Consider the following 15,931-nt stretch of genomic DNA (forward strand, 5'->3'; position numbering starts at 1 on the left):
CATGCATATTTATTTAATTAAAATGGAAAGTAAGTAGCTTAGGGCATCGCTATAGATATATTTATGAGTTTGCGTGCATACTATTTTGGAATCTCTTCTGCTATAAGTTAATTTGTTATGCATTTGCGAGCGTGGTATATGATTAAATAACCCCATTTATTACGTTATGTATTTAAACGTCGCAAGAAATACACTGTAACACTTCGCTGCTCTATCTAAAAAGTCTAGTCTTTAGGGAATGCATACATTTTGCCTGCGTGTTTGTAAAGGTCAGCCTGAGATGAAGGGTAAGTGAGGGTAAACTGCAGTCAGTCAAGTGCAACATTTTTACAAAAATATTGAATCAAGTGGGAATTCGTATGCACTTGACATGAACGATTTCACGTGTCTGGAATTTCTGCACAAAGTGAAAACGATATAAATCCTGGTGGACTGCTAAAGAATATCACTAACAGTCCTTTAAACTATCATCCAAAATACAACCCACGTTTAGGATTTGAATTCTGAAATACAACTCTATTTATCAACATTATGTATGAGTATAAAGGTGCTTCATTAGGCCTGTCAGATTATGCAAAAAATGACTGTTTGTTATTATGAATGTATATGGGCAGGACTCAGCCTCAAGCACACAGTAACTTATACTGGAACAGTAGATCACCATCCTACCCTCTGTGATCTTAGGGGCATATTAATCAAGGGTTTTGTGTCGCACTTGCGCCATGCAAGGGGGCACAGGACGAAGCAAAACCTATAATGAGATCAACCATGCCACACAAGGCCTCCTTGTGGGCCCTGCATGGCGTGGTAAATCTGGAGTAATGAAGCCTTATGTCACTCTGCGCCAGGGCGGCACTCCATGGGTGGAGCGTAGGTGTTCCCATGCATCCACCCAAGGTTTGGAAAGGTACACCTTCCCCAGAGGAGGTGTAACAAGGAGAAATATCTTTGTTTATCCTAGTTTTTTCCTCTTTCCACATGCTTGTGCAATTTGCCAAATTTACTTTGAGTGGAATTTAAGACCAAATAATCCTTTGCACTTGTGGTGGAGAAATCCACACTTGAAGAACTATTTACCCCTGCCAAGAATTTCTTAGTGAGTTCCCTGCAGGTTGTCGAAGAAGGTGCCTGCAGTCATAAACTCATGGTTAACAGTGCACATAGGGCCCAAAATATCTTTTTTAAATAAACGTGGGTGGTTATGTATGTGTGAACTGTACACCAGGTAAAAAATTCTATTGAGATAATTTCTCAATGTATTTGAATACAGTTTCTAAAGTCATAGTGTGAAAATTGCTGTCAGAGCACAAGTGCTGCAGAACCTATTGAGTTTTCTAATTCCTGTATGATATTTTCCACTTGAACCAGTATCTCGAGAGCAAAACAAAAAGTAAGGATAAAACAGATAAAAATGAAAGATTTGCAAAATCCAACGATTGTAATTTACATGGTATTATGCTCACATAGTACACAAATAATGGCAATGCCAATAGGTCTCAGCAGTAAAACGTATTAGCTTTTCCAATGTATTTGTATTTGATGTCCTCAGAGGATATTTGCACGCCCACTGCAGCCACCTTTAAATGAGTTTGTAAAATCATACACATGCATTCAAAGATGGAGGCCATTAATATGCACACATTTAGGGTGGCCATCTTTGTATATGTTTGTAATACTTGAACAAACCCATTCAAAGACTGCTGCCATGTATACAAAACCATCCAGGTCAACCATTTAGGAATACCTCTGTATCATTTCAATAGACCCATTCAAAGATGGCCATGGTGGATAAATGCACACACACTGATACCATCTTGGATGTGTTCAATAATACAAGCACATTTCATGGTGCCTGTAATGCATGCATGAGCATGTGCAGGCATTGAAGGAAATTTTGAAATTGTTACAAACTCATTCAAAGATGGAGCTCAGAAAGTGCAAAATGTTTAATATTAAAAAGTAAGTGGACGAGTGGCAGGGGAAGGGGCAACAAGCCTGAGGGGAAGGGGACAACATAGGGATAAGTTCTCTGAATGCCAGCAACATCAATCATGGAAGAATATATATCAGCTATTCAAATGACTGTGAGACTGAGATGTTGCTGGACAGAACAGATGCAAGAATATGGAGTTAGGCCGTTGAATTGAGATAGACAGCAAAGCCATCTATTCATCGGCAAAGGCGTACTCCAAGCCTACTCTGAATATTGGAAATATTATGTATGGCCAATCGACTGCTAAAGTTGTCTGTATACGAGACCTAGAAAATACAAAGGCTCAAAGATTGTTAAATTAAATGTTACATTTCTGCAAAAACCTAATTAAAATACAAACCATATTAAAAAATAAATACGTACAACATATTTCACGATCTTCATCACTGCCATCCAAACAATCGTCATCTCCATCACATTGCCAGATATCACGAATACAGCGCTTATTCTTGCATCGAAATTCCCCAGGCTTGCAGAGTTGGGGAAAAACTTCACCAGGATTTACTAAAAAGAAAAGCAGATAAAATACAGCATGTAACTGACGAAAATCTAAATTGTTACAAAAACTGTCAGTAAAAATTGAAACACTGGACAATAGAAGTGGAGTGATAGGACTCAATGGCATATGCCCTTAGCTTGACCTGGAGAGAAACTGGTAGTTGCAGTGGGCCGGGCCATGATCCCTGAGATGAAACACTGCAGGACAACTGTAGCCAATTTGTAACTAAACCTTTGTACCGCTTCTTAAAAGCACACTTGCAGCTGCTAATAGCATCAAGGGTCAAAGTCAGACCTACATATCATCAAAGCAGTCATTCTGGTGAAGCAGTGTAACGACAGAGGAAGCAAATGAGGAATTCTGGGTACTGAGCACAGTACCTCACATCTGGTTTGACCTAACTACCCTTGCATCTGTCTCTGATTAACCTTGCACCTTTGAGAGGCTGCAGTCAATACGTGGGACTTTTCAGAGCACCAAATAATTGATAATCAGGAATTTACAAATGCAGTAGGCTCGACCTTGCCTGGCACTCTCTCCAAGCGTGGAAGTATCCACGCTGGTTTCAGAGAGATGGTCGGCTAAGCATGTACACTAATGTACACGTGTCATATAAGTTCACTTGCAGATGTGTATATTCAGAGTCAAGGCTCAAAAAGAGAGAGCCCAGTGCATCCTAGGCACGAACACTATAAGTACACATCATTACTCTGCCCTCTGTACAAGAGCAGAGAAGGATGATTTTGTAAATCTAATCATCCCGCATGCTCACTAGTGTGGACTTCTGCTTATGGAGTGCCTTTGTGCTTGCTAACCATACAGCAAGCCGAGCTTTACTTGAAAAATCATGTTGGTGAGTTGTATGCGGGAATATACAACCATGTAACACTTTACAACACATATTGTAAGGTGAAGGGCTAAATATAAAGTGAGTACTGTTGTTGCCATAGGATAGCCTGCATGGTATCTCTTCTAGACTGTCTATCAATATTCAAAATGGGAAATCTCATAATAGATATTTGATTCCACTGTTTTTAAAATCAAAATAGTGTTACATCTGTGATTCATTAATGTAATTCCCAAAAAGTTAAAAATAGACATCAAACTCTGAAACAGACGGACTGGCGAAGAAGGTACAAATCGATTGTGCTGCTTACCTTATGGTTTACACTTCACACAACATTCACACTGTCCCCTTGCTGTTATGCAAGAGTTTTAAAACCAACTTGGTGGGTGAGGCAGAGCCTACTAGAGAATACTCTAGTTTGATCAACAACCTACAAACCAATATTACATAAGCGGCAGTCACCACTGTGTAGTTAGTTTGTCAAAGTGTCCATAGGAAGAGTTTGTTTGATAGTATTAGTATCATTTGCCAAATCTGGACAAAACTTTCCAATAGGAACATTCATTCATCTCGCCTCCTTCATGGAAAATGTATGTAGATCAGTCAAGCAGGGGCCTAGAAAAGGGGGTTTAAAAAGTTTGATTTCCCACATTAATTCCCATAGGAAAAATGACAGAAATGGAACTAAACCCAATTCGGCAAAAAGTTAGTTACTTGGAAAGCATGCTTTTTGTGCTTTGTTGTAAATCTGTGCAACCAATTTTGAGAAATAGGCTCTTAAAATAAATCTGTGCAAAATTCACATAATTGATTTTAGCGGATAGGTGAAATGTAAATCCATAATTTCATGGTATAATTTATGTGAAATGTGACCTCATGTCAATTTTTGACTTAAAGGCACATTTCCCGATAAAATATTAATGATAAAAAATGTCACTGCAAAGAAAAGCCGTTCATGAGTAAAGTCCACATTTTGTAAAGCGCACAATCACCCGTAAGGGTCTCTAGGCGCTGGGAGCCGTCGGGAAGATTAAGCGAGCTATTGCCCAGAGTCACATGGTGCTGGGCTACCCTGCCGCCGGAGCGGGGGATCGAACCGTGGTCCCCAGATTCCAGCGTCAGTCGCCCTGGCCGCGGCGCCACACCTCTCCATGAGCTGTTATTCCCATGCATTTGGGTTACATTTTTAACTGCAATGGAGCATTCATGGTAAATATTTACTGGGAATGGTGTGCAATAACGCAAAATGGCATGATGGCGTAATTCAGGAATATTGAATAACAAGCATAATCCGAAATCACTGCAATTACATGAATTACACCAGCATAAACACATTTTGCCCAGGCCTACTTTAAAGTGGGGATCGGTTTTGGCATGAAGTGGTTAAAGCCTAGAAAAAGATAGGAATTTCTGGACGGTTAGTCTTGTGGGACTCCAATTATATCAAAAAATAAAAAAGGTCCATTCTGATTGGCCGAGTGATTTTGTTTCCCACTGGTCATTTTGTTACCGCATACCAGTCACAGTACCACAGTACAAAATGATCTGACTTGGTCAGCTCTCCCCCGCACATATCCACCAGTAAGTGCCCTGTGAGCCCTGGATTCTCTGTCAGGCTGCAGGCTTGAGGCCCTCTTCCACCTGCAGGCTCCTGCCTGTGTCTCATCTCTGGTGGTCCAGTGGGAGATCACTATGCTTTTCTGCTGTTCCGCCTCTCTTGACTTTCTCTGCCTTCTTTTTTCACATTTTGCTCTCTTTTTCTTTGGTTGCTCTCTCTGTTTTCTTTTTGCTCCCTTTTTTTTGCTTTCTCTTTTGCCACTCTTTTGCATTTTTCGCGCAACCTGCCGCTGCTGCTCTTGCGGCCACTTCCCTCTCCAGCATGTCCTTCCTGCTCCCGCCCACCCCTGATCCCTACTTAATGGCGGTCGATGAGTGGCAAGGACAGCTAGACCACGGACCACAGTACAGAATAATCTGAATTGGTCAGCTCTCCCCGCACAAACCCACCAGTACGTGCCCTGTGAGCCCTGGGCTCTCGGTCTGGCCGCAGGTTCAAGCCCTCTTCCACCTGCAGGCTTCTGCCTGAGCCTCATCCCTGGTGGTCCAGTCAGAGAGCACTCTGCTCTTCTGCTGTCCCACCTCTCTTGACTTTATCTGCCCTCTTTTTTTCTCATTTTGCTCTATTTTTCTTTAGCTGCTCTATCGTTTTTCATTTTGCTCCCTCTGTCTTTGCTTTGCTCTCTCTTTCTGTTTTCACGCTCTTTGCATTTTTTGCACCCCACCACTGCTGCTCCTGCGGCCCGCCTGCCTCCAGTGTGTTCCTCCCGCTCCCTCGACCCTTACTTAATGGCTAGTCCTTAGTGGGCATGCCAAAGGCAGGACAAAGGCAAGCCGTCTGCGCCCATCCGCAACCCGACCATGACCCGACCACGACCTGAACTGCATCCTCCCAAGCGTGTGCTCACCAACTCAGGTACGCCATAGAAATCTGGGACCTACTCAAACACCCACATGCCCGACGTTGCCTTCCTAATAGAAACCTGGACCAACACCAAATCCGCTCCAACTTCGCAAATGCCATTCCCGACGGATTCAAGATCGTGAGAAAAGACTACCCCACCCGCTTAGGAGGAGACATCACCATCTTCCACAAAAGCTCCCTCTGTATGACATCCATTGACCTGGATGATATTGCGACCCCCATGGAACATCTCCACTTCCACTTCCAGATCAAGACCAACCCCAAAACAACTCTCTGCAGAACCCTCATGTACATGCCGCATGGCCCATGCTTCCTTTACCAACACCATCGCCAAACATCATCGCACTCCACGCCCTTGCCACCACAGACCACTCGGACACCTACACTTACACCTGGAGAACCATGACAAATCCAAACCACCACCCTCCTAGAAAACCTCACCAACATAGGACTGAACCAGCTTGGCACTGCCCCCATACACACACACTCCATACACCCCATACACACACAGACCACTCATGAAACCTCAGCATTATTCTGGACTCATCACTCACTATGAACCACCAGATCAACGTCGTATACTCGGCCTGCTTCAACACCCTCTGCATACTCCGGAAAATGTTCAAATTAATCCCCTATGGATCCAGAAAAATGGTCACACACACCCTCATCACTAGCAGATTGGACTACGGCAACGCCCTCCATGCTGGAATCAATAAAAAAACTCCTTCGCAAGCTCCAGACCATCCAGAACACCACAGCGAGAATGATCCTAGACATCCACCGCTGCAACCACATCACTAAACACCTCCGCGACCGCTACTGGCTCCCAATCGAAATAATAATAACCTTCAAGCTCTTCACGCATGCATATAAGGCCCTGCACAACATCATACCAGCATACCTCCGATCAGCTGACCTCTCCCTAGCCACCATGCCAATACAAGACCAAAATGAGTAAGTTCCTTCTGTGAATACCAAAATGGTAGTAACCTTAGGATTTTGTCTTAAGTTAGTTCTGTGAATCGGGCCCTATGTGGCTCCACCTGTGAAACTGTAGTACGACTACAGGTCATGTGGTACCCAAAAACAATGAAAAAATTACATGGATCTCCTTAGGCCATGCACAGGGGTGGTTGGCTGCTTGCAGTGGGTTGGGTACAGGGCCAACCTACTCACTGCTGCATAGTGTCAAAGAATGTGTACAGCAGTGTTTGGCCCCCCTCCTGGGGGGTTGGCCACTCCTCTATGATTGGCCGCTCTGCAGTGAGTTGGGCACAAGGCCTTGTGATAGATAATTGGGCACATGTGTAGTGTGTTCAATTACTTCAAGTCCACAAACACTATAGGACTCTGTCACAATGACTGGATGATGTCATTAGTGTTGTCGTCAGTGGTGTAGTCTACCATGCCATGAGTGATGTAATCTGTTAGATCATAGGCATACATTTCACATTACAATTGTGAAAAGAGATTTTCATGTACTATTCTCTTTTAAATTAACAAGCAAACCAAAAGTTATAGGTATGATTTTATAACAGTCAGTTACCTAAATTGAGTGAATATACATAATGTCACACTACCCCAGAATGTTCCTAAAGCGATGTGCTACACTCAGTTGGATCTGTTAGCAAGTTATTGAGCTGAACAATTTTGACCTGCATTCAAAATTTGCTATGCAATGCAAACATATTAGATGTACTGTTTCAGGAAAATTAGCTACTGACCAGTGGTATAGTAATATTGGAATTTCTAGAGCTAGTCATTCACATATTGAAGATTGTACCCTGGTTATTCGAAGCAAGTTATTATGCAAATAGAACGGTGCTATACGTGACATGATTGAACATTGTCTGAACATATTTGATGTTAGTGAATCTAAAACCACCAACTGTTTACACACATTTAAAGCCTCAGTTATTAACTACACAAGATGCTAAAATTGTGTTGGTATTTAATCAATCATTGTAGTGCTTTGTTAATAAGTACTTTGCAAGATAAAATGCTCCAAAGGCTAGTTTAGAATATAAAGATGGTAAAAGGTAAGTTTTTATTTCTATCTGTAAGACTAATTAGATAGATTTACAGGGCTTAAATAATGCTGGAATTCTGAACACATGCAACCCAGGACCGGTATCGCATTGACGGGGACTCTTCAGTTAGGTGTAACATGGTTCCAGTGGCACGGTGAGCATGGGACTAACTTCTGGGCACACCAGCCTTGGGTTGCTGGTGTTCCAGTTCAGGAAAGGCTTCGTTTGGCAGCTCATGATGGACTTTCCTATTAGAGCAGTGTCAAGGCTGATTTGCATATAGCTGGGTCCAAACTCAGGGTGCATGGTATGCCAAAGAATGATGGCTTGGAATGCAACCCAGAGCGATTTACAGTGGTTAGACAAATTGCAAGTATTCCACCCACCACTTTAGTGTTCTTTACATTCAACCATTACCTGGTCTATGGGACCTGACTTTATATGTCCCATGTTGGTAGTGAGGATCATTATTGGGTGTCACTATAGGCATTTTCAGCAGTCAATCTGTAGATACTTGTAAATCTATCCATAATATTTAGTGGTGGGTAGTAGCGGCTGGTGACATTTAAAAGCAGTGCGGCGTAAAAGATCTGGATGAGCGACCTGTGGTGAGCAAGCACGACCTCCATAATAAGGTTTCGGAGGGGGTTCTCCCCCTGAGAATTTTTTAAAAAAAAGAGGCAATAGGGAAAGTTTAGTTTAAATAAATTATACTATACTTATACTATTACCCAAATTACCCAAATGCTACTTTAACAAGATAAAAAGGATGAAAAAAAGCCACATCTGCCTCACTAGGGTTCCTACTTGTCAGTTGCAGAATGTTGAAGGTTTGAGTATGGCGCTGTGAAATATATAAGTAAAGTGTACAGTAGTAGTAGTGATACGAGCAAGTTGCATTCTCGCGTGTACTGCTGTGAACGTGGTGCTGTACACTTTCTATATATTCAATTGAGGTTTACTGTTGACAAACAGCTGTTGGGCGGCAGGGGTTTCCCATGTGTGAGACTTTGGCACAGTAACCCAGATTTACAAAAAATAGTGCTGCAAGCATCGCCATCCCAAGATGTAGACGGGTATTCTCTACTATAACCCATCACTAGATAGTGTCCCAATCCACTCCCAGCTTGCTGGCCCCTGTGCAGCGTAAACTATATGAAACACAACAGCATTAACGCCAGTGAACGAGAGACCTGGGAGAGTAAAGGGCACGCAGATTCTGAATGGGTGGGGAAGTGCTATTCAAATGGATTTAACATAACATCATATTCACAACAGATGGATGTTTTATTCCAGCCATGTACATTTATGCAAACTGGTATTTTGGTGCCATTTGTTTAATTCAAATGGAGCACGACTACAACTCCCAAAATACAATAGGTTCATAAATGAAAGCTTAGGACTGATGCCATCTTGCAACCCAATATGTCACCAAGCCTTTATCAATTAACGTTTATGTTGTAACAATAGAACATGAGATACTTTATTGCCACTCCCTTGCAGAACTCTGTGTATGTCCTGCAGAACAAAGGCTTGAGTCCCTGTTCATGCTTTGGACCTCCCAACCAAAAGACTGATCAAATTTTAAGCGCTATAAAGGGGTCCTTGCATTGAATAGTCACTTTACAAGTAGATCAGATAGTTGCAAAACTACACTTATAAATTTCTACGTCAAACATCAAACAAGCATTATGCATTACGCCCCTTCCCTCGATTGCTCATAAAGCCTTTGCCAAAGCTATATACTTGAATGTAGTGCGAGTACTTGTCCTTTAGATAGCTTGCAGTGCGCTACATGCCACAGTGAGAACTGACCAGAGGAAAGCTATTGGTTGCGGACACAAACATTTCATAATTTGTAACACGGGAATGATTGCATTTTCTTATGTACTATACAGTGCAATTATTTACTGCCTCCAGGAACAATGAGATAAGGGGATTTGCCAGGGATTACACAATGCGATCAAATGAAAAATAAAGATTCAAACGTGAGTTACGTAGCTACAAATTCTGCAACTTGACTTCTCCCCTGTTCCTTCAGTGAGCACGACGAACAGTGATGAGACACGACAGGCTATTAAAGGCTGTCATAAGATTTTCCGACAGGCGTTAATTCTGGGGGCAGTGGGGGCTGAGCCAGAGTCAGTCACTGCCAGGTGTCCCTAACACTTAACCAATTACGGCAATGCTAATCTTGATGCATTTTCTTGGTGAACCATCTCTGAATTCAGTTATTGACCAATATACAATGCGGCTTACATCAACCTTGATAGGATGAACTACTGAATCAGTCTTACTGGCATTTGACAGGCTCTGCCACAGATCACCCAGTCTGTTTGGAAACGCAGATGTAGCCAGTATTGACTAGAAAAGATTGTTGCACATGGCGTCACTATCGCTAAGGACATCGCTTGCCGTTGGAATTCGACTGCACGCATTCTCTACCTAGATTTGACACTGTCCCTTCCCAAATCTAGTGAAACTCGTAATCAGATGAGGTGGGGGAGGGTATACCCTGAGATGCCACTCTGCCAAACTGGTAACGTGGACCTTGCAGACGAGTTTTTGCAAGAAAGTGTGTGCACAGTATCTTTTTTAACACAGAAAACATGTCCTACAAGTAACGCGGTATGAAGTTATCAAAGTCAATAAACTTTGTAAACTGGGAGGATTGCAAAGTTTGCTAAGTTCCCATTTTATTTATTTATTTTTATTTATTTAGTGTTTTATAGAGCGCTAACCAGACCCATGAGGGTATCAGAGCGCTTTACAGTAGTATCGGGTGGGATAACAGGACAAAGGGGGAGGAGAGCGGAAGGGATAGGGAACCAATAGAAAGATGCAGTACATGACAACACAAACAATCATAATATATGACTGCCTATTGGGATAGGATCAAAATTATACAATAAGCTGGAAAAGCAGTCTCAGCATCCTGGAGGATTGTTCGGAGGAGCCTGGTGGGTAACATAAGTAGAGGGGGCCAAGGGATAACGCCATAACGAATAGGTAAAGTTAGGTTACGGAGGTAAATGCAACATGAGCATTAAGAGAGGAATTTGCCCATTATGAAAGTTTTGGTCTCTTTTCTGAAGTGAGCTAGAGACGGTAATCTTCTGATGGCGGGTGGGAGTGAGTTCCATATTCTGGATGCGGCCCTGGGGAAAGCCCGATTGTACGTTCTTTTTTTCTTGAAGCATGCAGGTTGGAGCAAAAGGACTCTGGCAGACCAGGAGTTTCTGGCTCCTCCAGATAAAACAAGTTTCTGTGCGAGAAAAGCAGGGGTCTTCGAGTAGAGAGCCTTGTGGGTGATGCATGCAAGCTTAAATTGGATTCTGGCCTCAAGAGAAAGCCAGTTCAGAGCTTTAAGGTGGGGCAGATATGGTTGAATTTTTTAGAGCCAGTTAGAAGTCTGGCAGTGAGGCAGGCTTTCAAGGGGGCCAGAGAGGACTTTAGGCAGTCCTGCAAGGGTGGAACTGGGGGGTCGAGGAAAGGTTTCAGGTTTCTTAGGTAGTTCAAATGAAATCTGGCAGTTTTGGCCATCATGTTGATATGGCCCTGCATGTTCGGGTTGCCGTCTAAGGTAATTCCTAGGGATTTAGCAGAGTCCACAATGGTAGGAGAGCAGTTTAGCGCTGTGATAGCTTTGATCCAAACTTAAATGTCTGTATTGGCGTTAGGTGGTGAGATTAAGAGGAACTCAATTTTTTGGGCATTGTGTTTAAGCTGGTTTGATGTGAGCCAGTAAACCGTCAGTTTCAGGGCCTCATTCAGGGATCGGATGTCCTCTGGGGAAGAGATTTTGATGTAGACCTGTGTGTCGTCTGCATACATGTGGTAGGAGATATTGGCAGTACGCAGCACCTCTGAGAGTGGTTCAAGGTAGAGATTGAAGAGGGTAGGGGACAGGGTTGATCCTTGAGGTACTCCAACTGTGATCGGAGAGGACGCGGATAGGTTGCCGTTGATCAGGAGTCTCTGTGAGCGGTTCTGGAGAAAGGGCCTAAACCACGCCAGAACGGTGCCATCCAGGCCCATCCTAAGTATAAGGCGATTAAGGAGAATTTCGTTGTTAACCATGTCAAAAGCCGAGGATAGTTCAAGGAGGATCAAGAGACAGGTTTTGCCTTGGTCAAGGGCTTGAAGGGCATCATGCACAATGTGGAGGAGTCTGGTTTCCGTGCTGTGCCCAGGTCTGAAACCAGACTGCAAGTCGTTTAGAAGGTGGAAGTTGGTGTTGTGTTGGCTCAGCTGTTGTTGTACACATTTTTCCAGCACTTTACCTAGGAGAGGGATGTTTGAGATAGGTCTGTAGTTGTCAGGAGGATTTTTTTAAGATGGGGACAACCTGGCTTTGAGAGAATCAGGAATCATTCCCTGAGGGAAATTAGAAGAATTTCAACAAGCATTGTGCACTGGTATCGTCCTGGTCTCCGTTCTCAGAGTAGTGACGCTGTAGTGTCGCTATTCACAAAGACGCGTTGAAGTGGATAAGGGAGTCCGCATGCACCAAAGACGAAATGTGTCTCATAAATCCCTCTGTCCTCTTGCAGCCCTCTGTTGAGAGTCCTCACTCTGGAATCAATGCACACAGCAGTGTCTATGGGAGGTACACACCATTACATCGGATAAAAGCTGTAATGTACGCATGTGTACACTGCATGTGAATCTCAAAACCACGCTTAGGTACAGTCTATGTGTGTATGGTGCACGTTATGTGCACAGTTTCAAACAGGCCTTTACAACTGAGTGTCTCTTTTTAGAGTGTCGAAGAAGAGGCCAAGGACATGAAGTGTGCATTTCATGCACACACTCAAAACAAGAGTGGTTTGCCTTGTCACACATAGCACTGTCGCCACGTGGTAACTATTGCTAATGTGCACAGTTTGGGACAGTACTCATACAGTATGGCCCAGTCTGCAGTGCTCCCGTAAAGACAACAGAGAGGGTATTGCTTGGCCAACGCAATTGCATACACCATAACAGACCTGTACTCACGCCCCAGAAAAAGCACACTGAAGCCTAGCCACTTGGAATGGCTACAACTATTCACACAGTGACAAAGTACCCTGTACCACAGTCCTATGTGCTCTGCACTGTCCTTCCAGTCCCGTTCTCAGCACCGATTCCGAACACAACCCTTAGTCTCTACTCCAGCCTTATGCGCAGCGTACATGCTACCAACAAGTGAAGACATTCAATGACCTCACCTCCCTAGCCCAGTTCCACCCCCACAACTCCAGAATCGCAAGGACAGGCTGAGCTTTGGCAGCCTCTAATCCAGCCGTTGGCAGGGTCAGGGGCTGCAACGCTCATTTGGAGCCTTGGGGGCAGTGGCAACAATCCCCCAGGCTCCTACATTACACAGCCTAGCCAGGGTTAAAGTACGCATGTCGGGCTGGTCAGAGAAAGGCAACCTTCCAAGCTTAAATACGCACTTTTCTCCTGCCAATCAAGAAGGGAGGCTCGGAGCGGAGGCTCCCCTCTCCTCCCCATGTAACTTCTTTACCCGGGTCATGCCACGTACCAATGGAAAGATGGAATCTTCAGAGTGTTCTTAATTTATAAATTAATATCATGGCTAACAAACAGGGGCGATGGCCCTGCACCCCCATGAACAAACCGCTGGTGGTGGTGGTGTAAGAAAATGACTGGCCAGTGACCTTTTTAAATGTTTATCATGTCTCTGATTGGTAAATCCTTAACACGCAGCATATCTCAGAGTAAGCTGGGGACTGCTCTACAGTGTTGCCGTGCTAAAAAGGAGTCATTGGTTCCCAGTAAAGGGCCCTGCAGTATGGAACATCTGTTTTCATAATTGAGGCCAAGTATTTCTTTTCTATCCTTGACTATCTGACCTAATTATTTGAACATTTGGAATTTCATTTTAAATATTAAATGAATCACTCTCCTCACACCTTCTGTACTCCCATTCATTTTGTCTTGTAACAGTGACAGGGTCTGCTTGAACCTTGGCTGTGAGAGAACATAGAAGGCACCAGTTTTTGCTAGCCAAAGGTCTCTGTATACTTTACCTCTGCCAACCAGAGGTCAAGTGCTTGTATTTTTTCTTCTAAACACAGGTTAAATGGTATTTACCTAATTTACATATTTAATTTGCACAAAGGTCCCTAGTCTATAGTATTACAGATAGCAAGGGCCTGTGAATTAAATGCTACAAGAGGGCTGCAATGCTCACTATGCCGCCCACTAAGGTAACACTGCATAACATGTTTCCAGGCCTGCCTCTGTAGAATCGGTATACAGTTTTAAACTTCCATTTAGATCTGACATATTACATCTTTTGCCAGACCCAAACATTCTTTTTTAATACCTAGAAGTCATCCCAATGTAGGATGTAAATGTCCATGGTACAGGGCTCATGGTACTTAAAAAGTAGAAAATGTATATTCAGTGCATTGCATAGTCTAACAGTGAAACACTTCCAAAGTCATTTTCACAGTGACAAGGGTAGCTCTCAATGATTCGTCTCACTTTTAATTTCAAATCCAACATAATAGACAAGTGAGATTGTATGTAGTTATTTTGGAAAATACACTATTAAAAGTATGCCTCCCCTGTCACTGGTTGATGTAGCTCACACCAAGCCGTTGTCTTCCTAATCAGATTTCTGTCGGACCAAGAAGGACCCAGAACCAGTTTCAAGTCACCACAAGGGAGGGTTTGCCTATTATCATAGCCACATCTCTATATGGGCACTGGGGGTTTTGATCAGAAAGAAAGAAAGAAAGAGAGGTTCTGCCATGTTGAATTTAGGAATAGTGAGGCACTGTGGGATAGTTTATAGTTAAACACACAGGAGGTGATGTAAAAGTGAGAAGGGTAACTCCTGGTTACTTTTAACCAAGGGGTTAAGGATTGGCCAAGAGTTTTCCCCATTCACAGCCCAGCACTGGGCATAGATATGACATCCTCAGTACCCTCCTCAGAACACATCAGGACCAACCTACTGTCTGTCACCTGAGTAGAGCCTTGAAGACTGCCTCAGCTTTCCCTCTTGTATCAAGGGCAAATAAATGGACTCCAAGGATCATAGGTCTCACCTATTGTTTGGGGTACAGAGGCACAAGCTCCAAGAGGTCTTTCTCCTGTATTCTCAGCTGCCCACCTCCAATAGGACCTGACCAGGACTCAGCTGCTGGTCTGCTGGAGTGAGTCTTGACCCTCAACTGCTGTCCTCAAAGTACTGGAACCTTGGCTGGTGACAAAGCGTACACCTCCTAAAGTTTACTGAAACATTTTTGCCAACTTTCTGCTTTGAGAATTGACTGGGGATTGGAACCAACTGCCATGCACATCCGAAGAGTGTGCATCACTGCTGGTCCATTGATCCGGGATAGTCCTGCTACATTCTTCTCTGAAGCAGCAAATCTGATCCAGCAGGACTTGGAAGAGAAGGTGTCCGGCCTTGTTGATCTCTCTTCACCTGCAGCCTTCAGCTTTACTCTGAGGAAAGGGGTATTTTGTGTGGTGTGATTGTGCAACCTCACCATGAAATACACTCACAAAACTGATTTGGATCCAGTCAGGGTCATTTTTCAAACCTTAACTCAACCCTGGGTAGCTGTGGAATTGAGCAGCCAGATTTAAACAGGGTTAAACAAAGGAACAGTGCAAAGCATTCAGAAGTACAAAAAAACAAAATATGAAAGTCACTCAACACTAAAGAAATCTGATGCCAATTTATAGAAATAGATATCTGTTCATGAATATTTAGATACCAAAATGAACACAATCCATTGGAGGGTTCCAGAGATAGATTTCTAAGTAAACTGTTAGAAATATAAAAATGCTCACAAGCATTGCTATCTGCAAAGTTTGAAAACTTAGTAAAACTTAAAAAGAGCTTTGTTTAGCTACTCCGGCCCACATTGGATGACCAATGCCAGCAGGGGGAAGGAAAGGGTGGGTCTATGAGAAGTAGTGGGACAGTTATCTTGTCACCAAAGAAGTCTCAAATTCAGTTGCAGGTTCTATGGGCGAACCGCTACAGACTTTGACTGAGTGAGTCTGATGCCAGGTGTTAGAACTGGGATTTCTGGTAGGCTAAGGCTGA

The 15,931-nt window shown here is 43.3% G+C and overlaps 1 protein-coding gene across 1 annotated transcript in view; it reads right to left on the bottom strand.

The window, feature by feature from the left end:
- LRP1B (LDL receptor related protein 1B) overlaps positions 1-15,931 on the bottom strand; it is a 3,812,342-nt gene that overhangs the window by 2,152,127 nt on the left and 1,644,284 nt on the right. The window contains exon 16 of the mRNA XM_078683424.1: positions 2,357-2,497. Coding sequence (XP_078539550.1) covers positions 2,357-2,497 — 141 coding nt within the window. The remainder of the gene's footprint in view (positions 1-2,356; positions 2,498-15,931) is intronic.

This window comes from Lissotriton helveticus, chromosome 3_1 (assembly GCF_964261635.1).
Source record: "Lissotriton helveticus chromosome 3_1, aLisHel1.1, whole genome shotgun sequence".
NCBI lineage: Eukaryota > Metazoa > Chordata > Amphibia > Caudata > Salamandridae > Lissotriton > Lissotriton helveticus.